Raw genomic sequence first — 27,081 nt, forward strand, 5'->3', positions numbered from 1 at the left:
ACGGCGGCACAGCGGGCCAGGAGGCGCCGGGCAGCGGGCGACATGTTCCAGGGCCTGGAGAGCGAGGGCAGCCGGGCCGGCTCCAGGTGCGTGGCGGGCGCGGCCACGTGGCGGGGCGCGGGTGACGGGTGACCTCACAGAGCCGAGGCCCCCCTCTTCCCCGTCCGAGAGGCGGGCGCTCAGGCGGGACGCGTTCCCCGCGCCCGCTAGGGTCTCGGCGGAAGGCCCGAGGCGCGCCGCCCCTCGCGTCTCACCACGGGCCCGCGTTCCCTTCCGTGTCCGGCGCGCCCGGGGACGCTGGCCGAGCGGTGTGCTGCCTCGGGGCCATGCCGGTGCGTACGGGGACCCGCCCTCCCGGACCCCGTGCTAGCGCCGGTGTGCGGTGGACGGGGCCGAGAGGTGGGGGGGTCACCGTGGGTGTCCTTCTGGATCCTGCATCCTGTGGGGCCGGGCGCTACTCTCCCCTAATCCCGCAGCCCCGTGGGGCCAGCCCACGCCCTCCCCTAATCCCGAGGAGCCGGGCGCTGCTTTCCCCTAATCCTACAGCCCCATGTGGCGGGGCCCTGCCTTCCCTTAATCCCTCAGTTCCGAGGAGCCTGCTCCTGCCCTCCCCTGGTCCCGTAGCCCCCTCGGGTGGGTCCCCGCCCTCCCCTGGTCCCGCAGCCCCGTGGGGCCAGGCGCTGCCCTCCCCTGGTCCCACAGCCCCCTGGGGCCAGGCGCTGCCCTCCCCTGGTCCCATAGCCCTGTGAGTCCGGGAGCTGCCCTCCCCTGGTCCCGCGGCCCCTTGGGGTTGGGCGCTGCCCTCCCCTAATCCCGCAGCCCCGTGGGGCCAGACCCTGCCCTCCCCTGGTCCCATAGCCCTGTGAGGCGGGGTGCTGCCCTCCCCTGATCCTGCAGCCCCTGCCCTTTCCTAATCCCGCAGACCCATGTGGTGGGGCCTTGCTCTCCCCTGGTCCCGCAGCCTTGTGGGGCCAGCCCCTGTCCTCTAATCCAGCAGACCCATGTGGCAGGGTCCTGCCCTCCCCTGGTCCTGCAGCCCTGTGAGGCCGGGCGCTGCCCTCCCCTGATCCTGCGGCCCCGTGGGGCCAACCCCTGTGCCTTCCCCTAATCCCGCAGACCCATGTGGTGGGGCCCTGTCCTCCCCTGATCTTGCAGCCCCTGCCCTTTCCTAATCCCACAGACCCATGTGTTGGGGCCCTGCCCGCCCCTGGTCCTGCAGCCTTGTGGGGCCAGCCCCTGTCCTCCCCTAATCCAGCAGACCCGTGTGGCGGGGTCCTGCCCTCCCTGATCCTGCAGCTCCGTGGGGCCAACCCTTGTGCCTTCCCGTAATCCCGCAGACCCATGTGGCGGGGTCCTGCCCTCCCCTGGTCCCTCAGCCCCGTGGGGCCAGGCACTGCCCTCCCCTGGTCCCACAGCCCCCTGGGGCCAGGCGCTGCCCTCCCCTGGTCCCTTAGCCCTGTGAGGCCGGGCGCTGCCCTCCCCTAATCCCACAGCCCTGTGGGGCCAGACGCTGCCCTCGCCTGATCCCAGGGTCTTGTGGGCCCAAGCGCTGCCCTCCCCTGGTCCCTCAGCCCCCTGGGGCCAGGCGCTGCCCTCCCCTGGTCCCGCAGCCCCCTGGGGCCGGGCGCTGCCCTCCCCTAATCCCGCAGCCCCGTGGGGCCGGACCCTGCCCTCCCCTGGTCCCATAGCCCTGTGAGGCCGGGTGCTGCCCTCCCCTGATCCCGCAGCCCCGTGGGGCCAACCCCTGTGCCTTCCCCTAATCCCGCAGACCCATGTGGCGGGATTCTGCCCTCCCCTGGTCCCGCAGCCCCGTTGGGCCAGGCACTGCCCTCCCCTGATCCCAGGGCCTTGTGGGGCCAGGCGCTGCCCTCCCCTCAAGCGCTGCCCTCGCCTGATCCCAGGGCCTTGTGGGGCCAGGCGCTGCCCTCCCCTGATTCCGGGGCCTTGTGGGACCAGGCGCTGCCCTCCCCTAACCCTATAGCTTGGGAGCCAGGCAGTGTCTTCCCTGCCTTGCTGATGGAGAACCAGGCTTACTGCAAGTAGTAGAAGCAAATGACCAATTGTTGGGCTTCTGACTCGGCTTCAACATTCAGGAGCACATGGCAAGCTCTCTTTTTAACTTGTAAACGCTGTGTGGGTATTAGAAGTCACATAGATTACAGTTGCCAGAGCTAGGGAGAAGGTCTGTCTTGGCACTGGAGCAGCCAGCTTGTACTGTAGAGTGGGGGGGGGGGGTTGTAGATGCCAACAAGTTCCTATTACCGGGAGCCTCTTCTGTGCCCCAGCCTTGACCTAAAAGTAGAAGGGAATATGTGTGTGTAGCAGCTGTTGAGATCGATACAGTGTAAATATTCCTTCAGAGAGCCGCTTTGATTTGCTGAAACCCTGTACATCCGGGGGAGTTAGGGCAGTCGTCACTTCTACACCTGACCAGGTAATTAGCTATCAATCCAGTCACATACGTCTAGATCTGTACTGGCGGGGGCCAGAGGTTCATCCCGCAGTGCCCAGAATGCACCCATATTCTGGTGCTCAGGAACCACTGGGGAGCATCACTTGTGCCCGCTGGGTGGAGGCCCCTTCTAGCACTTTCTCATTTCTGTCCTTGGGTCTGTCCCCTGTCATGCACGTGGCCTGGCACTGGATGCCCAATAAACGTTGGCGTTAACGAATAAACACCCTGACGCTGATGTCCTATGGACTTCTCGAGCTGCAGAGCCTCTGCTCTAAAGTATCAGTTCACGCTTCCTTTGGAGAGGGTATTATGGACAGGAGACAATTTCTTGGAGAACGTTGAAGAAGGAAAAGCAGTCTTCTTGGTTGAATGATTCAATGTGATTGGAAGCTGCTGCTGGGATCGGTCACAAGCTTTGGGTTTCCGCAGCCATGTTAAAGGATTGATTAGCCAGATGGGCCTTGTAAGGCTCACGTTTCTTTGGCTGTTGAGGGAGGGAGTCAAGTGGTGGCTGCAAGACCACCTGGCCGGGATTTCCTCTTTGAAGAGCCTACATCTTCTCCTCCCTTGCTAAGGGGTTATCTTGTGTTAAAGAGATTTTGAGCCGTCCAGGCATCACACTCCAGCCAGCATTAGTCTGAGGTCATCCACCTAAGCTGTAAACTGTGCGTTTGGAAAGTCTTGTTACCGCTTCTCTCCAAGTCTGAGCAGTCCCCAGAAAGCTTTTCTGAAACCCGGACGCGAGCTCTCGGAGGGAGGGTCAGGGGCACGGGGACCTGCCTCTGCTGGTACCGCCGTCCCCTTGAGCTTTATCTGTGGCTTTTCTTTGTCACGTGCCCTCTCGCTCCTCTTGTGTACTTGAATGCTTTTATTGGAATATATTGAGGGGTAAGACGAGAGAAAAAGGTGATTGGATCGTGCCCCTCCTTTGGGAGTTCTGAACTCACCAGTATTCCCATCTGCCTCCCTGCAGTTAGTGTCCTAGTGATAACTGCACCTGGTAATGAGCCTCCTGGAGGCCACTCGGAGCCTTTGCCATGGGTTCTGTTTTTATCGGAATAACCTCTTTCACTCTCAGTCCCCTTATTTGAGATCCTGTTGGGCAGCCTGTGTGGTCTGCAGATCTGCTCCAAGGGTGGGCAGCCCTAGCGCCCACCCCACGCCTTGTGATGAAGATGTCACCACCCAGGTAGCTTGGTCAGCAGGCACAGCGATCTCTTGACTGCAGCATTCTGGGCTTCTTGTGCTCCCTTTGTTTTCAAAGTAAAATAAAATTCAGGAAGGTACATAGCATAATGTAATAAACGCTATATTTCCACCACCCCAAATTAATATTTGGTCATCTCCATTAACTCTGGCTTCCCTCCTTTGCCCCCGGGAGTACCCCTCCCACACAGAGACCACAGACTCAATTTGGGCCTTGCTTCCTCCACAGAGATCTTAAGTTCAGTAAGACCCAGCGCTCAGTGGCATCGCTGATTGGAACAGTAGAGCCCCCGGCGCACGGCGCTGGCTTTCCCCACAAACAAAGCTGCTCCAGGCTCAGGACTTGCTCTTGCCATCTTTCCGTGCACAGGGTATGGTGCACGTGCCCAGGGACAGGCACTTGGGCCCCCGGATGAGCGAAGCAAGGGTGCAGGGCACAGGGGACCGGGAGATTACAAGGTTGTGGAGAGAGTCCTAAAGAGCTCTGAATCAGAAGGAATCCGCTTCAGATTAGAGCAGGACCTGGGAGGTTGAAGGAAGAGCCATGTTTCAAGTAAACTCGTAAAATAGGAATTTGAACTCAGCAGGAGGCTTGATGATAAATTCAGTTCAGTTCTGAAGATTGCAGATCCCCATCCCATTTGTCAGCGAGATGGTTGTAGAGACCCGAGAATGTCTGGCCTGCTGTAGCCAGCCAGGAGTGTGAGACTGGGCTGTGTGATCTATAAATGGTGTAGAAGTCAGATGGCCTTAGTGTGGTCGCCAACAAAGTAGGTGACCTGAGGTCTTATTAAGACCTTTTTTTTTTTTTTTTTTAGTTTATTTTGAGAGAGCACAGGTGCAAGGGGTGTGGGCGCAAGAGGGGGAGAGGTGGAGACAGAGGGAATCCCAAGCAGGTTCTGCCCTGTCACTGCAGAAACTGACCTTGTTAAGACCTTTCTGGGGTGCTTGGGTAGCTCAGTTGGTTAAGCATCCAACTTCGGCTCAGGTCATGATCTCACAGTTGGTGGGTTCAAGCCCTGCATCAGTCTCTGTGCTGACAGCTCAGAGCCTGGAGCCTGCTTCAGATTCTGTATCTCCTTCTCTCTCTGCTATTCCCCCACTCATGCTCTACCTTGCTCTGTCTCTCAAAAATAAATAAATGTTAGAAACAAAAATTTTTTTTAACTTCCTAATTTAAATCTTGTTACTGGTTTTCTTTTTTTCTTTTTTTTTTCTCTCAAATGAAAGTAACTTTTTTTCCTTCACCAAATCGTTAAGGAAATACTAACTGCTGAGTAGGTATCCACCTTCCCCACCCTCCCAGGCAGCCAGGGATTCGGCACCGGCACCGTGTGGAAGGCCTGCTGGCACGTGGTATAGCAAGGCTTGCCTGTGGAGTGTGTCTGGGTCCCAGCTGGCACGTCATCTGCCCTGTATAAAGCAGAGGGTACTTTTCTGCAGTCCTGCTCTACAGCCAGAGAGAGTCTGAGAACACCCTTCGCTTTAAATTATAGTCCATGGTCAGCTCCCTTTCTAGCTCTTTATTTTTTTTTTTAATTTTTTTAATGTTTATTTATTTTAGAGGCAGAGTGCGAGTGGAGGAGGGGCAGAGAGAGAGGGAGACACAGCCATCAGCACAGAGCCCGACATGGGGCTTGAACCCACAAACCGCAAGATCATGACCTGAGCCAGTCAGGTGCTTAACCGACTGGCACCCCTCCCTTTCTCGCTCTTTTAAGGAAACAAAAAGCATTTTAAATGTCTTTTTCTTTTTTTTTTTTCTTGTGACCTAAGTTATGCGCAGTGCCTGCAAAGCCTCATGCATTTCACGTGGTTTCGAGCTCTGAGTTTCCTTCAGTTTCCCCCTGTCTGTAGCATGGTCCGGTTGCCCAGGACTAGTGAAGGCACACGGGCCGCTCCCCGGTTTCAAAGTCCGTTTCAATAGTGCCTTCTCGCCTTTAAAATGCATTTTTAAGATCTTTGTACGTGTTCTGCAAAGATGCACACGAACTCGGTGCGCCACTGCTCTACTGACGGGGTTTGAAGCTCTGGGGGAGTCCAGGCGGAGCTTTGTGAAAGTTTCTTAACTCTTCAGTTACCGCAATAAAAAGTGACTCGAGGTCCCGGTCTTCCCCTTCGTAAATGTTTCCTGAAAGCCTCCAAATGATGCAGGCTGTTTTCTCACCGGTCGAGACTCGGGGTAGATGCTGCGGGGGGGGGGGGGGGGGGGGGGTGCCCGAGTGGTCACGTGGTGCCTGTGTGCTGAGGTGAAGCCAGCAGTTGTGCTGGCGGGTGTGTCCTCCGATCTCTGTGATCGGCTTTCTATTGGTTTTACCGGACTTCAGGACCCGAGGCGATTACTCTAGTGTGGACTGCACAGACCAGTCCTGACCCTCGTTTCTTCTTAGAGCCTTTAACAGAGGCCTGAGGCTGTAGTCTGCACTCTAGACCCAGACTGCTTGGGCCTGCCTTCTGGTTCTGCTCCTTCCCACACGACCTTTCTTTGACTTTTCTCTGTCTCTGATGCACCGTCTGTGAAAATACTGCCTGCCTTAGAGGGTTTGTTGCGTGCGCTCCTTGGAACAGTTGACGGAAATAGTAAGTACTTAACAAATGTCAGCTATGATATTAAACACTACCGAATGCGTTTGTGGCATTAAATTTTTAATTTTGTAAATTTAACTCTTTAAGGAATTTCTACAATCTCTACACCCCACGTGGGGTTTGAACTAACGACCCTAAGAGCAAGAGTCACACGCTCCACCGACTGAGCCAGCCAGGCACCCCAATTGTGTTTGTAGTATTGTGTACTCTTGTGTACTAATTAAAATTAGCATTAAACTCTACTGAATGTGGCTGTCACTTTGTGTTAGGGAAATTAATTTTACTTACCACAGGTCACAATAATTTGCAAGTGTACCATTTCTAGAGGGGCTAGTGTTAAATAATTGTAATTTTTTCTTAGACATCAGAAGGTGTATCTGTCCTGTGTGGTTATGCCGTACTGCCTGAATGGTGATGTCCAGGGCCATCAGTGACTCACACTCCCTCTGTGCTCGTAGGGCCATGAAGCCCCCGGGAGGAGAGGCCAGCAATCTCTTTGGAAGTCCAGAAGAAGCTGCTCCTTCAAGCAGGCCCAATAGGATGGCATCTAATATTTTTGGACCAACTGAAGAGCCTCAGAACATACCTAAGAGGACCAATCCCCCAGGTAGGGCCTTTGTGAGCCATTAATCCTTCTGCCTCTGTCTGTTCGGTTCTATGCTGCTCTTTTGATAACATTTTTTATTTCTTTGTGCTGACCCCCCCCCTTTTTTTTTAAATGTTTTTAATGTTTGTTTATTTTATTTTTTTTTTTTTTTTAAATTTTTTTTTTTTCAACGTTTATTTATTTTGGGGACAGAGAGAGACAGAGCATGAACGGGGGAGGGGCAGAGAGAGAGGGAGACACAGAATCGGAAACAGGCTCCAGGCTCTGAGCCATCAGCCCAGAGCCCGACGCGGGGCTCGAACTCCCGGACCGCGAGATCGTGACCTGGCTGAAGTCGGACGCTTAACCGACTGTGCCACCCAGGCGCCCCAATGTTTGTTTATTTTTGAAGGAGAGAGAGAGAGACAGAGTGTGAGTGGGGGAGGGGCAGAGAGAGAGGGAGACACAGAATCTGAAGCAGGCTCTGGGTCCTGAGCTGTCAGCATAGAGCCCGACGTGGGGCTCTAACCCACGAACCGTGGGATCATGACCTGAGCCAAAGTCAGATGCTTAACCGACTGAGCCCCCTGGGCGCCCCTGGAATGTATGGACAGTTTTATCCTGACTTCTGCTTTTTGTCTGACGGTGGCTCAGTCATTCTTGAATCCTCCTTCCTCTGACCACAGACCCTGGCTGAATCCAGGCCCTGAGGATACAGAGGAGACGAAGGGGTTCGGTTCCCACCAAGGGAGGCTCTCCCAGTTGTTTGAAGGGCCCCTTGTGATTTCAGAAATTATGTGCAGGTTACGCATTTAAACATTTTTCTTAGGGAGAATATTTATGTAATAGATATTTTATGTTTATTTTTGAGAGAGAGAGCATGAGCGCATGCACAAGTAGGGGAGGGGCAGAGAGAATCCCAAGCAGGCTCCGTGCTATCCGTGCAAAGCCTGATGTGGGGCTCGAGCTCAGGAACCGTGAGATCGTGACCTGAGCCACCAGGCGCCCCTAGGGAGAGCATTTTAATCCGATTGTCAATGGGATAGAAGCTCTAAAAAGATGACTCTGTTCATATAACGCTTTACCGTTTGGCCCACCTTCCAGTAGTCACAGTGAGACAGTCTTAGAAAAATGTTTTTTGGCTGATAGACTATCCAGTTGAGTGACCACGGTGATAGTTACCTGTATCCTGGGGAGGATAACATTTGTTCGTCAGTGAAGATCTGAGAGGCCGGACCCAGATGGCAGACGCTGCGGAAGCGAGGCTCGAACGGCTCCCCACGCCGCTGCAGCCCTGCTGCACGTGTTTCTTTACCAAACCCTAGACGAACGGCTAGTTCTGTGTTTGGTTGGTGGTTTTCTTATGGCGAGGGAGGGCGGAGGGTTAAAGTTCTGGGTGTAGCAGAAGAAGCAGGAGTTCTGCAAAGTGAGCAACATTCTCCTCGCATCTGGCGTACAGGTGTGGGCCGGAGGGGTCAGCCCTGCACTTCCTGTGTGTCCGCGATAGCCGTGTAGGTTACCTTATGTGCCTCTTGCACCTACGACTGGCCGCTGGCTCGGCAGGGTGTCTGGGGCTGCCCCTGGGGTGGCGAGTTCCCTGGGAAGTATGGCGGTGCTGCTTGGCACACCCTCCAGTGATTCCCCAGTGGGCAGCCTGGGCCCCTCCTGGTTGGAGAGAGGGAGAGAGAGGGAGAACAGGAGAGCCTCTGTGTGGTGTGTGGTCCCAAGATGTGGCCACAGCTGCCGGAACTCACTCCCTGGGCTGGGTTCCTGCATGGACCTCGTGGTCCTGTCGTTTGGGGCCTGTTTTCGGTCCTGCCAGGTGCTCTTTGGAAACCATCTGTGTGGAACTCTCAAGGGAAGCCTGAAAGGGAAGCGTGCCAGCGTGGCCCGCCCCCGCAGACCTAAGCCCCTGCCCACGTGTCCGGGGCGGAGGGTGTGACTTAGCTCGCCATCATCGCTGAGGACTCACCGGCGTGGTCGGGCCCAGTGCTCACCGACCCTTCACGCGTGGGCTCTGCTGGCTGCCCGGCTCACATCTCCCACAGCTTGTCCTCCAGTTCTAACAACAGGGACCGGATATTTTTCACGGTGCTTTGTCTCTACACCCCTAGGAGGTTGGGGGGGGCGGGGTTCTTTACAGAGAGGGAAACAGGCTCAGGGGGTTCCCTGCAGCACCTGGACCTCCCACCTCGCCAGGGGCGGAACTAGCCCTCAGATGGCACTTTTCTGGACTCCAGTGCTCGTGTTCTGAACTTACCGCCTGGAAAACCAGTTGTGGTAAGTGTCTAGAAATGGAATTGCGGGATCATTTAAAATTGCCCCCCATGTCGGCCACCCCCTGTGCCGCACGTGCTCCCCACCCTGCCGACGCCATGTCTGTCTTACGCACTTTGATTCTTCAAAGAGCGCACCTTGACTTCATCTTCCTTCGGTTATGAGTGCATCGAGCACCTTTCCTTCCTCAGCTGAATTCATTGCCCAGGTAAATGTCGACCAGCAGACACGCAGGCTGACCCCTCATAAAGGGCAGGAACAGAGCTGTACTGTGTAGGGCTGGACCTACACACAGGAGCAGCACACCGACATTGCCACGGTCTCCACAAAACTCAGGCGTGTGGTGACCTGGGGCGGGGGAGACACGCAGGCTTCTGGGAGCTGGTCGTCCTCTGTACGCTTCGGCCGGCGGTGACCTGGGTGTTGGCTGTGTCGTTATTTGAGACAATTATGTCTTAGGAGATTTTCAGTTACATTTTATAATTAAAAAAAATTTTGGAGGCACCTGGGTGGCTCGGTTGAGCGTCCGGCTTCGGCTCAGGTCCTGATCTAGAGGTGCGTGAGTTCGAGCCCTGTGTCGGGCTCTGTGCGTCAGCGTGAAGCCTGCTTCAGAACCTGCTTCGTATCCTCTGTCTCCCTGTCTCTGCCCTTCTGCCAGTCATGTGCTCTTAAGAAAATAAAACATTAAAAAAAGGTTTTTTTCCTTAACGATCAGTGTCTTTAGCCAAAAACTTCAACTTGAGTTACTTTTGTTTGTCTTTCTGAGAGGGAGAGCCAGCACATGCGTGCACGTGGGGGGAGGGCAGGGAGAGGGAGAGGGAGACAGAGAATCGATCCTAAGCGAGCTCCACGTCCAGCGCAGAGCCCAAAGCAGGGCTCAATCTCAGAACCGTGCGTGAGATCGTGACCTGAGCCCAACGCTTAACCGACTGAGCCATTCAGGTGCCCCCAAATTGAGTTACTTTTATGTTCCATTTTTTTTAAAAGCTGAGTGCACATTTTTAAAAGAATTTAATTAAGGCTTTGTATAGCACAACCAGAAACAACACAGTATGGGACGACCTTCAGCAGTACTTTTCTCCACTTTGTGGTGGAGACGCTTTTGCTGACTGTAGCTCAGCAGCATCACTGGGGATCACTGAGGGCTCATCTGCCCGGTCCCGCTCTGCCCCCTAGACTCGCTGCCCCCTCACCAGCCGCCCTAGGTCGGTCCTCTTGTTACGTATCGCCTCCTGACAGTTGACACACAAGGCCAGAGGGTTGGAGCCACTTGTCCAGGCTCAGTTGCCAAGTGGCTGTTCAGGAGCTCCCCCCGCAGTCCAGTGCTGTGCCATGCTGTGCTGGCTTCCCCAGCCCGGTGTGCAGGGCCTGGGAGGGCAAGGTGTGTGGACGCCCCAAGGTGACACGAGCATGCGCCCGCTTCCTGCACAGGTGGCCCCGGGACACTGGCATCCCAGCAGCCGCTCTGGGTCACCATCCACTCTGGCGGTGGAGCCCATCCCCTGGGAGCCCACGGGCCTGCGTGCTCGTGTTTCTCCGTGTCAGCTGTGCGTGTTACTAGAGCCAAGCAGGGACTGCTCGCCACGTGCTTTCTTAAACAGTAGGCAAAGCTCAGCGCTGCGAAAAATGACATGATAAGCAGTCGTGAGTCCTGCACCCCGTCCATCCCGTGTCCTGTGTGCACACGGCCCCCCGGGGCGGGGTGGGGGGACGTGGAGTAACCACTTTGTTGATTCAGATACAAGTGAATATACGCTGTACAGAATGTTGTGTGCCTTTTGTCGCTGAGCGGTATATACATCCAGGAGATGTTTTGTTATCGGTACGTAGACAACACAGCGAACGCTCTGGAACATTTGTGTCCCTGGCATCCTTCTAAGCATGTGATGTCTGAGCTACAGTGAGGCATTGAATCCGCTCACAGCGCTGTGAGCAAGGTCCTTTCATTCTGGAGTTGAGGATTTGCGGGCACAGAAAGGCCAAGTAATTTGTGTGTGGTCACCTAGCTAGTTAGTGGGATGCATCTTTTTTCCTCTTGTGAGATTTTAAGGTACATCCTTGGTACATGAGGGCCGTGACTGTGACAGCCCTCCCCCGCCCCCGCGTGCCTAGAGGAGCTGGCATCTGTGGAGTGAAGAGACGGCCAGCTGGCATTGTGTGACAGCCATCTCTGCTTCACGGAGGCTTTTGGGCGTTGACTTTGGTGTCTGGCCAGAGTCATCAGCTGTGAAAAGTTAGGCATTAGATGCATATCTTCATTATGGCTCATCAAGTCACTTACCTGTACTGCAAGGCGTTCCGTGTCTGAAATTTGCTGACGCATGTAGTTGTCACTGGGCGTTCTGGCCAGAATGAGGTCAGAAGAATGACTGATCTGTGTTATTTTCCAGATTACAGGTCTGCCTTGAATATGACATGTTGTTAAATTCACTTATGTCTGTCTGACCTGAAAGTGCAACAGCTATTTGCTTTTAACATAAAGAACTTTTCACGGGTTTAATGAAGAAGACTGTTCAACAGACAACACACCAAGTTGAAAGTTAAGGAAATTTTAGTAGATGGGAAGTGGTGTTTTATGCCACCTTACCGTCTTGTCTCTAGAGGCCAGCCTGGTTCAGCTTCCAGAAATGAGGGTCCCAGAAGGCCCCCAAAAAAGCAGGTCTGACATAGGGCTTTAGGGACCCTCATCAACCCAATCACCCCAACCTTGTTGGCCTAAACCAGGGACTGGCACTGAGGTGTCCCTAGGAGGAGAAGTCTCTGAAGTAATGAACGTCGAGGATGGGACCAGATGGATGTCGTGGGTTTGCTCACTGTTGTGTAATTGTTTCCACAGGGGGGAAAGGAAGCGGTATCTTTGACGAATCCACGCCTGTGCAGACGCGACAACGTCTCAACCCACCCGGTGGGAAGACCAGCGATATCTTTGGGTCCCCAGTTGCTGCTACGTCGCCTTCAGCACACCCAAACAAACCCAAGGTATGGGCTACGTCAGGTAGCACACGTGAAAGTAGGAAAAACAGGCTCTGAGGCAGGTGTGGTGTGTGAGGGGGAGGAGGCAAAGTGGCTGACGTTGGTTTTCCTGAGTGCGGTCGCTAGACACAGGGTTTCCCATCTCCCCTGAATCACGGGAGACTACACGCCAGCCTCGTGATGACTGTAGCCTGGGAAGCTGGTCTCGTGTGCCGATGGGCGACCTGGGCGACTGTCCTTCCCTGCAGGTGCTAGTGGTCACCGGGAGCACAGCAGCCCCATTAGATTAAACTTGCTCCGGCGTTTCGAATTCACGGGCTCATCATCATCCTTGGAAAAGTCTAATTGTTGCCGGGAGAGTGCCGGAGGACAGAATGTACCATGTGCCAGCATTCCCGCGTGAGCCGCACCTCAGGGTGGCTGCTGTGGAGGGAGTTTTCCTTTTACAGGAGTACTCAGCCAAAAATGAGGAAGGAATAACAGAATTCAAATATCACCATTTTGCCAACTTGTAATGAAACTGTGGATCTCGGCGATGAGCATCTGTGGCTGACGTCATGTGGGGGATAAGCTTAGGAATCCCCCGGGCTTACGCCACAACATCACAAGACGGGACCACCAGAAATTACAGGCTGTTCCTTTTGATAGAACATCATAGACCACCTTTGAATTCTTGTCAAAAAATCGAGGCAGAGTCAGACCGAACTTCACGTTAATTGATACCACAGGGATTCAGGCAGAGTAATGCAAAATAGAGGGCTCTACGTAGCAGTCACAGGAGGCCAGTCAGTAATCCCGACGGTTAAAAAGAGATTGAACATTACACTTCTGGGGCACCTGGGTGGCTCAGCGGGTTGAGCATCCAACTCTTGATTCCGGTTCACGTCATCTCATGGTTCCAGAGTTCAAGGCCCGCGTCAGGCTCCTCGCTGACAGTGTGGATCCCGCTTGGGATTCTCTCTCACTCTCTCTCTCTGAGCCCCCCCCCCCCCAAATAAATAAATAAACGTTAAAAAAAATTTAAAAGAATACAATTCCTATCAAAGTCCCAATCACATTGTTTGGTTTGGTTTTACTTTTTGTTTGTAAAAAAGGGAAAGACCCACCCTAAAATTCATAGGGAATCTCAAGGAACGCCGAGTAGCCGGACAGCTTGACAAAGAACAAAGTTGGATGGCTCTCACTTCCCAGTCTCAGAACTCGGTACAAAGTTCCATTCGTCCATACAGTGTGGTGCTGGCCTGAGGACATGGAGACCGTGGAGTAGCACGGAGAGCTGAGAAATAGACCCTCACGTGCGGGTTTAATTGGTACTTGCACAAGGACGCCTGGATCATTTCGATGGGGGAGGACAGTCTCTTCTGCCGGGACAACTGGATATGCGCGTGCCAGAGAGTGGAGGCGGACTCCTAGCTTCCACTGTGTATAGATAGGAACTAAAAATGGATCAAAGACCGAAATTTAAGGGTTAAAGCAGTAAGATTCTTAGAAGAAAACATAGGGACAATTCTTCACAATCTTTTTGTGCTTTGTTTTGTTGTGTTTGTTAAGATTTCATTTTTAAAATAATGTGCACCCAACGTGCGGCTCGAATTCATGACCATGACCCCCAAGAGCTCTTCTGACGGAGCTGGCCGGGTGCCTGATCAGTGTTTGCGTGGCTTTGGCAGTGGTTTCATAAACGTGACACTAAACACTGGGAACAAAATTTTAAGTAAGTACATTGGATTTCATTAAAATTGAAAACTTTAGGGGCGCCTGGCTGGCTCCGTCAGTAGGAGTGTGTGACTCTTGATCTCAGGGTCATGAGTTCAAGCCCCACGTTGGATGTAGAGATTACTTAAAAATCTTTAAAAGAAATTTTTTAGACTTAAGTGCATCAAAAGACACTGTTAGGAAAATGAAAAGACAACCCATAGAGCAGGAGAGATCGTTTGCATTGCAAATCCTATCATCGGATAGCAGTTTATTCTCAGGAATACATAAAGAACTTCCGAAACTCAGCAACAGAAAGACAGTCTGATTCAAAAATGGGCAAAGGACTTGACTGGACATTTCCCCCAAAGAAGATCTACAAGTAAGCACATAAAAACATGCTCAGCAGGGGCGGCCTGGGGGCCCAGTCGGTTAGGCGTCCGACTCTTCATTTTGGCTCAGGTCAGGATCTCAGTTTGTGATGTGAAGGCCCACGTTAGGCTCTACGCTAGTGCAGAGCCTGCTTGGGATTCTCTCTCTACCCCTCTCTCCTGCCCCTTCCCTGCTTGCGCTCACATGCGCATGTGGTCTCTCTCAGAATAAATTAGAGGAAAAAAAAGGCGCTCAACATCGCAGTTGGAAGTGTGGCTGAGCCCCAGACGGCAGAGAGCTCATGTCTCTGTCGCTGCAGTATGTTACGTGGGGGTTTGTGTCACCGTCCGTGGGTAAAATTCTCCACAGTGAAAACATTTTTAAAAGTTAAAAGTAAATAAACCCGTCTGTGCTCCGATTTTTATCATACATTTGAAGGTGGGTAAAATGTTTCTGAATCATGTGTTGACCTGCGTTTTGCCTTGTTGCAGGACCACGTGTTCTTGTGCGAAGGAGAAGACCCAAAGTCGGCCCCTAAAGGTGAGCTGCTGTTTTCTGTCCCTCCCCTGAGTGTGCTCGCTCTGGGAGAGTTGCTGGTGTGTCCCCAGGGGATGAGGGAATATTCCATGCCCCTTCCGGCCTGCTGACAAAAACAGGCAAGGTCGTGTTTGTTGTTGAGAGGATGTGTAGTATTTGAAGAAAGCCAGGGACGTGGGCTCAGTTGGGTGGGTGAAAACTTCCCAGTGGGCCGCCATGGGCCTTTCTTCACTTCTTGTCATTGGTGGTCAGCCTACGTCTAAGACTGGGGGTCCCCTTCTAGAAGCTGATGTCATGTAGTGAAGGGCAGGGATCTGAAGCCTTGAATGGACGTATGACCGAGGGTAGCGCAGGCAGCACTGATGCAGAAGAGAAGCGCACAGGGGACAGCAAGACCGGTGGAGTGGGAAGGGGGGGGGGGGGACCGTGAGGCCGGTGTGTGGCCGGGAGAGCTGCCCCGCTGGCAGGTGCGTGCCAGCCTGTGCCTCGCCCTCCCAGCTGGCTGTGCTGAGAGTCACCACTCCCCCGATGGGGAACCAAGATAAACGGGAGTCCCTTCATCTAGAAAGGCTGAGTGACTGTCCACAAGCCTTGCCTCACCTTGCTGGATCCCTCTCTTCCTCGTCATGCTCAAGTTGAGAAAGTTTGTTATTTGTTCTTGACGTGGAAGAAAGGGGAATGGGGTCCAAAAAGCAGTGTAAAGGAATAATTAACTTAAGGAATTTTCCAAAGAGTTTATGGTATGAAGCCCTGGTTCAAGAATGCCCTCTGCTAATCGGTATGTGTTCTTGGGACAAGACGGAAGCCTTGCTCTGTGCTCGTTATGGTGTGCCCTTGGCGGCTGGTCTGTGCCAGCCTTTATGTGGAGCTCGCCTGTCTGGTTGCTGGGCCGCCTCTAACGGGATGGCATGCTGACTTTGTCCCACAGCCGCAGCCAGCACCTCGCCAGGAGAAGAGCTGGGGCAGAAGGGCGGCCCTGGAGACGCAGGCCGCACCCAGCAGCCTGTGCCCATGCCCACAGCTGACAGCCACGAGCCCAGGTTGGGCCCCCGCCCTCGTTCTCACAACAAAGTCCTGAACCCGCCTGGAGGCAAATCCAGTATCTCCTTCTACTAAGAGGGGCTGCCGCTTCCCCTGTAGCCAGACAAAACACCGGAGAGATAGGATTTCAAATACTGTAGTCTTGTAGCCCAAAGGAGCCGGGTGGGGAAAGGGTCTGTTGTGTATCTGAAGCCGCAGCTCGGGCACGTGGCCATCCCAGAGCCGCGGAGGACCTCACCTTCCAGACTGCCGGGAGACCTGTCTTGGTGGGTAGAAGACGGGCCTTGCTTGTAACTGCAGACGTGATGGGGCTCTGCGAGGGGCGCGGGGGCCAGTGGGGCCGGGCCACGGTGAGTCCTGGTGGCATGGGGTTGCCCTCGGCCTTGCCGCACTGGCACTCTGCTGGCCGGCCGGGGGTCCAGAAATCACTAACACGGCAGCAGAGTTTAAATTTAAAGCCTTGGCAAGAAAATCAAAAACAACATGTGTGTTGCCGTGGGATACAGGAGCAAGGTGTTGGCCAGAACACTACGGGCGGGGACTGGTGGGGGTGGGGTCTTTGGGTGGCTGGCCCCTCAGATCCTCACCCCGTTGACCGCAGGACGGTTCCCGTGCCTGCCGCTGTGGCCCCCCGGTGCCTCCTTTGCCATCAGCCCCAGCGTGTGGCTCCGCACATTTCCTGACACGTCAGTTGCTCGTGTTCGGCAGCTGTCAGCAGAAACCAAAAAGTCGTTCTCAGTCTCACGCTTTGTGGCAGCATTTTGAGGTGCTCCGTGTCTGCCATCCAGACGCTTGGCCATGCGCAGGCTGGTTTCACTGTGATTTGTCCCCTCTTTTCCTCAGCGGCCTCCATGCTGGGTCCGTGCCCATCGCCAGCCAGGCGGACAGACCCCTTCTCAAGTCAGATCTTCCTGTTGGCCAGCCCCCCTGACTTCTGCAGCTTTAAAACTGTCCACATGCATCCAGACAGCGGGTTACTTAAATCCTTCCTACATCTTTAGTCCTGTTGACGGTGGGAGGAAGCAGTGCTCCTGAACCTTGGGTTCTTAGGTTTGAATCTTTAATAATACCTAAAGAGCTATTATAAAATCCCAGCTTTACATAAGTGACTGTGGACGCTGATCTGTTTCTGACACCTTTCTAGGAAAAAGTCACTTGCTCAGGTAGAGTAAAGAGGAAGCAAAGTTTGCTTAGCTGCTCTTTATAAAGCTTTGCAGAACCTCCGGACCATGTTCAGTTTCCAGAGGAAACCTGGAGACCTTGGGCCAGAAGATGAAATGGTTCGATAGTGAAGTCTCAACTGGCCAATTCCTGCTACTCGCCAGCTGAGATAACGGGCTGGCCAGAGTCCTGTCGCTCTGATCTGTCGGGCGAAGGCTTCTCCCGCCTGCCCCTACAGGGCTACATTCTCTGTTCTTAGGCTCACTCACATTGGACCAACAGCCCACAGGGGACGGGGTTTGGGTGGGGGTACCTGTCAGTACGAGTGCCTACAAAGCCAGTGCCATGTGCTAAAAACACCTGCATCCTTATCACAGTGTAGAAAAGCAACAACGCTGGGTTCAGTCACACCCACCGTGGCCTAGACACCGAAGTGCCTGCGGGAGCCACCTGCCGAGCTCCACTCTTACACCTGGTGCACGTGGCTTTGTCAACCAAAGACCGTTTTCCCCCTTTCAACTGCCCTGTGCTCTCTGGAGCCAAGAAACTCATTCCATGCAACTCTTCCTGTCTCGTGCAAGTACTTCCTGTCTCCACCTTTCAAATGGCCATTTATAGGAAAGTTGGTTGGAACTCAGAGCATCTCCCCCCCCCCCCCATTAAAAAATGTCATAAATGGTGGTTAGGGCTTAAGCCCAAACACACGTTAACGTGCTTAACACAGTGTTCTCGTAGAAATGAAGTACCATTTATGACTCTGTCTTGTGGTTTTCAGTGTGCAAGAAACTGATTTGTGAATTCCAAATTGGATTGCCAGGAACCCTGATACCGTAGTGCTGGCCCCTGTGGCTTCACCCCTGCCCTCGCTGCCCACCCAGCGAGAGGAAGCAAGGAGGAGCTCTCTACTTCTGTCCACCGGCAGGGATCTCAGGCACAGATCGGGGGGTAGGGGTGGGAATGGAGGGAAACCAGAACTGTAGCCAGAGCCTCTGTGCAGTGGAGACAGACGCGCTGCCTTTGATCTCCATCCTTCCCTCCCTGGGGCCGCAGAAACAAGTTTAGGGTGCCTGGTGGTCTGGCCACTGGGAGGAGCAGGAGAGGCCTTTCTGCTCCTGTGAGCCAGTGGGGTGGCCATTCCTGTGTGGAAAACGCTCTGTAACTGGGGACTGCCTGTATTTGGAAGATGCATTAACTCAGCATCCTGTTTTCAATCTCTCAGCTGCATTGAGAAGTTATGCCTGTATTTTTATTAAGCCTTAAAATTTTTTTTATGTGCATTTGGTGCCAACTTTTTTCCAGAGCTGTATCAAAAACGAGAAGTCTGTACTCACAGCACAATGTAGTTTTGATAGGGGCATCTTGTTACAAAGCAGGACTGGGTATACACGTTGAATTAAACTTCGCAATCACGTACTCGAAGTCTGGGTCAGTCTTTTGTGTGCACGTTCACATGTGCTTCTCAGCATCCGTTTCCCGAGATGCCTGGACCCTGCACCTTCCCTCACAGGTGTTCTTTGCTGAAGGGGTTTGCCTTCACCCCCTCCCCGCCCCACCCCTGCACCATTTAGCCAGAGGATGCCCAAGTGAATCTTCTCAGAGGTTATGGATTTACAGGGGTTGTTTTATTATTTAAAAAAATTGTTCTAAGGTTGATTTTTGAGAAAGGGAGACAGAGCACGAGTGGGGGAGGGGCAGAGAGAGAGGGAGACACAGAATCTGAAGAAGTCCCGAGGCTCCAAGCTGTCAGCACAGAGCCCAACACAGGGCTCGAACCCACAAACTGCAACATCATGACCTGAACTGAAGTGAAACACTTAACCGCCACCCAGGCGCCCCATGGGTTTACAGTTTTAAATTTGGAAACCAAAGACCTAACTTTGAATAGAATGAACAGAAATTTGCCAGTGTCCTCTTGGGTTTCTGTAGGTAAGTTAAAGGTAATCATTTTTTGCACCACTTGTTTTCCTAAAGAAATGACACTTGTTTTCCTAAAGAAATGACAGCATTGAACTTGCCTCTTGAGTGGGCTTTCCAACTCCAGTAACAAGCTTGGTAATAAGTAGATGTGGTGCTGAGCTTTTAGTCTGCCATTAGATTAAAGTCTTGCAAAGAAAGCAGATTGAATGTCTTTCCCTCTTACATGATAGCTATTTCCCTTTGTCGTAAAAGCAAACAATATGCGTTACATGGACCTAGGGTGATGAAACCACTCAGACCACCTGCTGGGAGGCCCCCCCCACAGCCCCACCCCGCAGGAGGCCGCACACCATTCTCCCTGCTGGACCACAGCCAGCACCAGAATAGCATATCAGAAAGAAACCGGACATACGCCGCGGACGCCGTCTTCGTTTGTTCATCCTTTCCGAAAACGGGTTCGAGTGCAGAGCATGTCCCAAGATGTGCGCTAGGCACTGGTAACGTTAAAGCGGCCCCAGCCACAGGGCAGCTCAGTCCTGGAGAGTCACAACCCATTTGTCTCCAGCAGCTGGGCAGTGGCTACGTCTGAAAGGACCAAGGTAACTCTACGAATGTTACGGTGAGGGAGCGATCGACAAACATGAAAGGGTTGCCATTTCACGTCCTGTGCTTTCTCCAGAATGTACTGGCTCCATTAGCGGAACGGAACTTGTTCTATTTTCAAGTGTGGCAAGAATGTATATTCCTCCTTTGTTACCCGGTCATTTCTTATTATCTCCTTAATCCTTAGCATTCTTGAAGATCACGGGTGAAATATTCCTGTTGTATGTTTGACCACGAAGTGCCATCAAAATTCAGCATAGGAAGAATTAAGGGAGACATTACAGGGTCCTAGGTGACTTCCTAGCAAATTAAAGTATAACCTTTTTAAAGTTTTTATTTAAATGCCAGTTAGTCAACAAACAGTGTACTATTTCAAGTGTATAGTATAGCGATTCAACACTTTGATACATCGCCCTTTGCTCATCATGACGAGCGCACTCCTGGATGCTATCCGTTGTGCCACAGAGCCGGGCCAAAGCAGCACTTTTGAAACCCAAGTACTCACCTTACATTTTAGGGTCATGTGCAGAGGGAAAAAAAATTGTGCCCCAATTTAGCTTACAAATCTGAATGGAAGTCTGTTAAAGCAAGTGCTAGCTTATGTCGCCCCAGTACATGAGTGGCGTCCTCAAGTACGCATCAGGAGTTGCCCAGCAGCTCATCTTGTTAAAACTTCGTTCTGTTTTAGCCAGTTTCAAGTAAATCTGCCCAGTTATGTTAGTAATAGAAACCAATAAAGTTGGTGACCAATTGGCCTCACAGCGGGGGCTACCCTACTGTATATTTGGTACTAAGAAGGTTCAGAGGGGTCATGTTTCTGAAAAAAGGCCTAAGGCAGAAGTCTTGAACATTCCCCCAAAACACTCACAAGCTTTTTTTGTCATTGGCTTAAAAAGAAAAATTACACATACTTGTTTGTCCTGACTCTTCATCTTGAGAATAAACCTAACAATTCTATATTGCGCCCTTACTATATTGCTAGAAATGTATGAAGCCCCTTTAATGGATTAGCTTATTAATGTTCAGAACTTTCCTAGGAGGTTGGTAGTATTTTTAGGCTCAGTTTGGAAATGAAATGGGGTGACTGAGTCACTTAGCTAGCATCAAAATCCAGATAATCTTGGGGCGCCTGGGTGGCTCGGTCGGTTAAGCGTCCAACTTTGGATTCTGTGTCTCCCTCTCTGTTCCTGCCCCACTCATGTTGTCTCTCAAAAATAATTTTTTTTTTTTAATCCAGATAATCTGGATCTGAGACAGAAACCTTAGTTTATCTCTAATGGGGTGGGTGAGCATCCATACGGCAAATTAGGTTGCAAGGGGAAAATTTGTGCAATAGTATTCAGGACATCATTATCTGCAGGAGAGTTCATTGATTTGGTGCAGTCAGGTTAGGATGAACTGACCTTGAAGCATTTCATTAGGTGAAAGGGATGAGAGCATTTCTGTTCGTATTAAGCTCTGACAAGTTTAGTGGCTGTTGTTTTTAATCAACTACTACTATCTACTACTATCTCAAGATGCAAGTGTAACTTGTGCGTTGGTGTCCTCAGATACCGGTGAAAGCAAATGCAGATCCCTGTGGAGCAACTCTAAACTCACACTTCAAAGTGTTTCCACAAAGATCCAAGGGATCCTAGTTCAGAAGGGAAAGGAGGAGCAGCCTAAGCAAGAATCAACCAAAACAACAGACCGCATAATCAGATTCGCAAAGGCTGCAGATACTGTAATTATGATTTAAAAAACAAACAAACAAAAAAAAAAAACCTTGCTAAAGCGATTTCATTCAAGTGGATGCAAGTGGAGGAAATAAGAGCCTATCAAGACATAGAATGTAGGGTCAAGAAGGACAAATTCAAAGGACAAGCCCTGAAATTCAGAACCCAGTGGGGTGATTACAGCTATCGCGAAGCCGGACAACGCAGGACAGCGCAGCAGCCCGGGTGGAAGAGCTTATTCGGGGACTTGGGGACAAGATGGGCAGCGTCACTTCGCTGGTACCCGGGCACAAGCGCGGGGACGCGCGCACGCGCGCGGAGCTCAGGGGCAGGCAGCTCTGCGCCGCGGCAGGCGCGGGGTGGCTGCTGCGGCCGCAGCCCCTACGGCGCAACGACCGTGTCCATATGCTCCTGGGACAGGGCGAGGTGACGTTTAAAGTCGGACCAGTGTCGTGGGAGCTGCGGGAACCCGCTCAGGGTGACGTGCGCTGGCGAGCAGCGGCCGTGACAAGCCAGACCGGAAGTGCTCCCTGCCCCGCTCGGCCGAGCTTCCGACCCGGGGGCGGGCTACCTCTACGTCACGGGCCCCGCGACCCTTAAGTGGTGCCGCGCCGCGGGGCTCGGGCGGGACTTCCGGGCAGCAGAACTTCCGGCCGCTGACTGACGGGCGCAGCCTAGGCAGCGGCAGCAGCAGCAGCATCAGCAGCGGCGGCGGCGGCGCCCGAGCCCTGAGGCGGCGGCGGCGGAGGAGGAGGAGGAGGAAGCGACGGGCCGCGGCCTGCGGACTACGGGCAGCCGGGGCGGGCGGGCGCGCCGGCGGACAGCGGGCCGCGCTGGCGGCGGCGGTGGCCGCGATGATGGAGATCCAGATGGACGAGGGCGGCGGCGTGGTGGTGTACCAGGACGACTACTGCTCCGGCTCGGTGATGTCGGAGCGGGTGTCGGGCCTGGCCGGCTCCATCTACCGCGAGTTCGAGCGCCTCATCCACTGCTACGACGAGGAGGTGGTCAAGGAGCTCATGCCGCTCGTGGTCAACGTGCTGGAGAACCTGGACTCGGTGCTCAGCGAGAACCAGGAGCACGAGGTGGAGCTGGAGCTGCTGCGCGAGGACAACGAGCAGCTGCTCACCCAGTACGAGCGGGAGAAGGCGCTGCGCAAGCAGGCCGAGGAGGTGCGTGGGCCGGGCCGCGGCGCCCGGGGGACCCGCCCCGCCCCGGGGACCCCTTCCCGCCCGGGGGACCCCGCCCCGCGCCGCCCGGGGGACCCTGCCCCGCCCGGGCCCCTCCCCCCCCCCCCCGCGCCCCTCGGCCGCTCCCCGGGTCCTGACCCCGCTGCTCCAGCCAGCGGCACCAGGCAGCCTGAGCGGCCTGAGCCTCTGGCCAGGCCTCTCTGCCCGCTCCACACCCACCTCTCACTCCAGGCGTCCGTTCTCTTGGCCCGTGTGTGTGTTTTTGCGAAGCCGTTTCCTAGACCCCCACCCCCACCCCCCGTTACTGCCTTTGGCTGCTGCCATTCTAAATCCTCCCCGAAACGGGACATCTGGCCTTGGGGTTCTGCGCCCCGAAGCGGGGTGTTGTCCCAACACCTTTCCCTTAGGCCCCAGTGCAGCGACATGGATGAATTTGGTGATTGATGTAAACAGCTAACTGAAGCGGCACCTGGGTTGCTCCTCTGGCACCAGGGGAAAGACCCCAGGTTTCTGGAGGTGACGTCTTTGCCTTGTGGTTCCCTCAGTTGGGAATGTTATTAGCTTACGTGGAAAAGGCTGAGAAATTTCACCCTGGCTTCTGGGAAATTAAGAGTGGAATTTTGAAATATTTGATTACGTTCTAGGAAACCTCCGTAACCTGGAAATCACTTATTTACGAACCAGTTAGAAGAACCATGCGTTGTGGGGAACACCGCTTGACTTACTCATTCGCTCTCAAATGCTTAGTGCCAACTGTGTGCCAGCCCCGGGCGGGTGCAGGGGGTGTGGGTCCCCAGCCCTGCTTTGCCTCTGTGACCTTGTCCACATCGCCTGCCCACTCTGGACTTTGATTTTCCATCAAATGAATCAGGTGCTCTAGACAATCTCTAAGCCTCTCTGAGGGTCTTTCATTCTAGGCATTAGGTGATAGTCTTTGATGTATGAATGCGAAGCTGCTTGTTACATGGGCCACATTTCTTTTCAGTTCGTTTGGCTTAGCGCAATTTTTGATGTTAGTATTGAAGCAGAAGATTGTTTGGGTGTTCAGGCTTTTTCTTGAATCGGAGTGGTTTACATTCTAGTTTGGTTCTTAAGTCATTCCTACTCAGGGTAGTTATTTTGCCTTTGGGGTCACACATCTGTCAAGAGGCTGTTGTGTATTCGTTGGGGTACCAGTCTGGCCACTGGTTTAAAGTTCTCAGCTGGAGGGGGTGCAAGAGCTCATAGGATTTTAGTGCTCAGAGTGGCCCTAACTGGGGAAGGAAGTGGGCCCAAGACGTGGGGGGGGCTGGACCAAGGTCACAAGCCCTACAAGAGCCAGGCTGGACCCAGTCTACCCGGACTCCTGGCCTGGTCTCTTCTGTATCATGCTATCGCGAGAGGTCAGAGAGCTGCACCCCCAGAAAAGTGGAGTGCGGGGGTTACCCTTGCCCGGCCGTGGTGGTGGGGAGTGGCTGCGGCCTCCCCTTCTCTGACTCCTCTCTGCAGCCACGTGATGTCTAACTGATGTTTCCCATAGACGTGTTTTCTTTCTTCCTGTGCCTGTCTGGTCCCCGTGGTGGGTGAGAAGAGATGAAAGGGGAAGATCAAGATTGACCACCGTAAGGCTCACAATGATAACCTTCCAGCTTAAAAAATTAGCGAGGTGTGGATCAGGCCTCTGCTCTGCTCTGTGCAGTTCTGAGTGCAGCCATGAGTGACTGTGCTTCCTGCCTCCCACTTGCACTCGCCTGGATTACAAGCTGGGGGGTGTGCGTGTGGTTAGCAGGACACTGCCTTTGAGGCCGAGACCCGGCATCGGCATTGCCCGGCTCTTGAGAGAAGCTGCCTAGAGCTTCCTGAGCAGAAAGCCATGAAGCAGACAAATGCTTGGCTAGCCGGCCCAGGGCTGTGATTAGCTGCTAATAGGACGCCCTTGGAAAGACCTCAGGCCATGTTACGAGTAAAGAGAAAGGCCAAATACTGTAACCATTTTGGCATTCTATCTCATTCCTTAAATCTGCCAGACATTTATTTCCAGTTTTGTGGAAAAGACCACTTCTTTTCTAGGCAGGGAATCGAGATCACAGATGTGTGTCTCCTAACACAGGAGCTGGAACGTCACAGGCTGAGGCACGTTCGTGGCGCAGAGTAGCTCCTGCGTCCCTGGCCACTCTGCTCAAGAAGGCTTAGTCACAGCTGGGTAACCTGAGCCACTGTAGCCTTCCAGGCAGACAGAATCTGCAGGTTTTGTTTAAAAAGCCTTGAGCAGAGCAACTACCCATGTCCCCCTACTGCTGCCCGTAATCACTGCAGCCAGGGATTGCGAGCATGTTCTGGTTCTGGGATGGCTCATTTGGTGGGAGCGAGGGCGGCTAGAGACGGTGGGGGCCAAGCAGCGGGGCCAAGCCCTGGAGTCCACGTGGGCTTGAGCACCAGCCCTGCGCTTGGGAGCTGCACTCGCATCGCCTGGTGTGCCCCTTTCCGGCCGCAGTGGCCACCTCTGTAGGGCAAGCGGCTTGCCAGCTGCGAAGTTCTTTTCCTACCAAGTGCCAAGTCTCCTCGTTGGCTGTCATTTGCCTGGAGAACTGCGGCGAGGCAGATTTAGTTGAGTCAGGGGAGAGCACCTCGGTGGATTTGCAGACGGCAAGCGCTGGGCATCTCGGTCTCTGATTGTGTGGGGTTTGCCCTTGGAATTGAGATCTCGGAGTCCTGCTCAAGCTTGTGCAGCTAAGCGGACCTATTGCTGGCTCTAAAATTTCTACGGAGACCTTAAAAATTCTGAATCCTTATCTGATTGACAGGAAGTTGTTTTTTAAATCCACCAGGTTCCTTCCTGTTAGGAAGGGTGGCGGTGGGCAGTTGGGTGAGAGCAACACAGAGCAAGTAGTTGCCCACCCAGTGTGACTTGAGGGAGGAACAGGCAGAGGGCTCCCCGGGGCAGGGCAGGGCTCAGGCACGTAGTTCATAGGAGGAAAAACAGTCGTTTTTCGGCCAGATGTGAGTTTGATAGCCGTTACTTGCATCAAAATCATCTTCACCCTAAAGAGACTACTCGTTGTGCCCCCAACTCATTCAAATCAACCAAGTGGATGCCCTTTCAGAGAAACGTGTGCCGATGCCTCGGCATTTGGTGCTACCAAAGGAAGGCATCCAACGGGAAGAAAGTTTTGCCCCAAACTGTTTCTGGTTCTGTAAAAGTAATTTATTTCTCGGGAGAACATTTGGATAGGATTAAGCTGGATCCACTCTGTAGAGATGATCATTTTGCCTCTTCTCATAAGTGAATTAATGCACTGAATCAGAAGCTTTTCTTCTTGTTTCCCAGATGACAAATAGTAAATTCGCTGCTGCTTGGACAAGGCATGTCATCTTCTGATTTTGCCACGTTGTAATGTTAAAAGTAGTTCTTAAAAGCCTTTAAGGTTTTTTTTTTAGATAAAGCCATTAAGATTTAGTGGCCAGTACTGCCTCTCCCGGTTACTTCTAAAGGCTGGCCCGCTGTAGCTGTCCTGAGTCTCCCAGAGAACCACCGAATCGCCCTTAAACGTGCAGACAGGTTGGGGCGTTCCCCGGCCAGAGCAAACGTGTGGAAGGTGCCCACTTCGGTCTGCTGGCCTCTGGGCCCACAGCCCTGCCACCTGCCTGTCCTGCCGTGTCAGGAACCCTCCGGGCCCGGTGGCGGCGGTAGACAGCGGGGTCAAGGACTGGAACAAGTTAGTGTGAGTTCTTCCCAAGCGAGGGCTTCTTTTTTAATGTATGTTTGTTTGTTTGTTTGTTTGTTTATAATGTTTTCAGTTTGTTTTTGAGAGGGACAGAGAGCACAAGCGTGGGAGGGACAAAGAGAGAGGGAGACACAGAATCTGCAGCAGATTCCAGGCTTTGAGCTGCCAGCAAAAACCCCGACACGGGGCTCGAACTCCCAGAACTGGGGGATCGTGACCTGAGGCGAAGTCGGATGCTAAATTAAAGTTAATACCTGGGGGTTTTTTTAATGGTATTAATTTAATTTTTTTTAATGAGCTCTGCCCCTCCCCCCCCCCCACGGGGCTGAAACTCCCAACCCCTGAAATCAAGAGTCACATTCTCTACCAGCTGAGCCAGCCAGGCACCCCGCTGGGTTTTTTATTTTTAAGTTTTCTAAAACTTGCTGTTTTGGAACCATTTATAGAGGGTGCACAAATAATACTCTGCGTACATTCCCAAATAGGAGCACTTTTCTACCTTGTTCTTTTTATTTGCAAACTTTTTAACGTTTATTTGTTTTTGAGAGAGAGGGCACGTGTACGCGGTAGCAGGGCGCGGGGAGGGAAAGCGAGAATCCCAAACGCGGGGCTGGGTCTCACCAACTGTGACTGCGAGATCATGACCTGAGCCACGAGTCAGAGGCTTAATGACTGAGCCCCCCGCGCGCCCCCTGCACTGCTTTTCTCTCTCTCCATCCCTCCTCCGCACTCTGCCAACAACTCCGGGGTCCTGCTGGTCCTCTCTCCTGGATCGGGTCCTCGCTTTCTACTTTTTGAGACTGTCACAGGCCCCTGGTTTTGCAGGACGCTCCTCGGTTTGGCTTTCACGTGACCGTGTGACCGGGTTCAGGACAGCAGAGAGCCCCCATAGGTGACGTCACGCATTTCCTGGGGTCCCTGAAATCCTTGCTGTGTACAAGATGGGTGTCGGGCGGAGGCACCTCTCTCAGGTCCCATTCATTGTGAGGGTGGCGGGATGGCCTGTTCACTGTGCCAACACAGAGCTGCAGCGGACAGCCAGGGGCGCCATCGGCGGCAGGGC

At 53.4% G+C, this 27,081-nt stretch overlaps 2 protein-coding genes across 12 annotated transcripts in view; both read left to right on the forward strand.

Annotated features, from left to right (window-relative positions):
- JPT2 (Jupiter microtubule associated homolog 2) lies at positions 1-18,308 on the forward strand. Of its 3 annotated transcripts, none has more exons than XM_030300854.1 (5): positions 1-86; positions 6,706-6,854; positions 11,947-12,089; positions 14,642-14,690; positions 15,616-18,308. In XM_030300854.1, exons 1-5 carry the CDS (start codon positions 43-45, stop codon positions 15,801-15,803), a joined length of 573 nt encoding a protein of 190 aa, XP_030156714.1. In that variant the 5' UTR covers positions 1-42; the 3' UTR covers positions 15,804-18,308. The 3 variants fall into 3 exon arrangements, with proteins under 3 accessions (XP_030156714.1, XP_030156715.1, XP_030156716.1); XM_030300855.1 differs by lacking the exon at positions 1-86 and adding an exon at positions 3,891-4,032; XM_030300856.1 differs by lacking the exon at positions 1-86 and adding an exon at positions 6,202-6,241.
- Positions 18,309-21,919: 3,611 nt separating this feature from the next.
- The window catches only part of MAPK8IP3 (mitogen-activated protein kinase 8 interacting protein 3), a 47,903-nt gene continuing 42,741 nt past the window's right edge, over positions 21,920-27,081 (forward strand). For 8 of the 9 annotated variants that reach the window (XM_030301158.1, XM_030301166.1, XM_030301160.1 and 5 more), the window contains exon 1: positions 21,921-22,296. In XM_030301158.1, the coding sequence (XP_030157018.1) occupies positions 21,979-22,296 (318 nt within the window). In that variant the 5' untranslated portion in view covers positions 21,921-21,978. Of the gene's footprint in view, positions 22,297-27,081 lie in introns of all 9 variants that reach the window. The other variant, XM_030301162.1, reaches the window with a different exon arrangement.

This window comes from Lynx canadensis, chromosome E3, assembly GCF_007474595.2.
Source record: "Lynx canadensis isolate LIC74 chromosome E3, mLynCan4.pri.v2, whole genome shotgun sequence".
NCBI lineage: Eukaryota > Metazoa > Chordata > Mammalia > Carnivora > Felidae > Lynx > Lynx canadensis.

What these genes read in the sequence shown, in the direction of transcription:
- JPT2 (XM_030300854.1), top strand. Translation starts at nt 43, where the DNA reads ATGTTCCAGGGCCTGGAGAGCGAGGGCAGCCGGGCCGGCTCCAG. An exon ending in GGCAGCCGGGCCGGCTCCAG is followed by an intron (nt 87 to 6,705) that starts GTGCGTGGCGGG and finishes CTGTGCTCGTAG; the next exon opens with GGCCATGAAGCCCCCGGGAG. An exon ending in TAAGAGGACCAATCCCCCAG is followed by an intron (nt 6,855 to 11,946) that starts GTAGGGCCTTTG and finishes TTGTTTCCACAG; the next exon opens with GGGGGAAAGGAAGCGGTATC.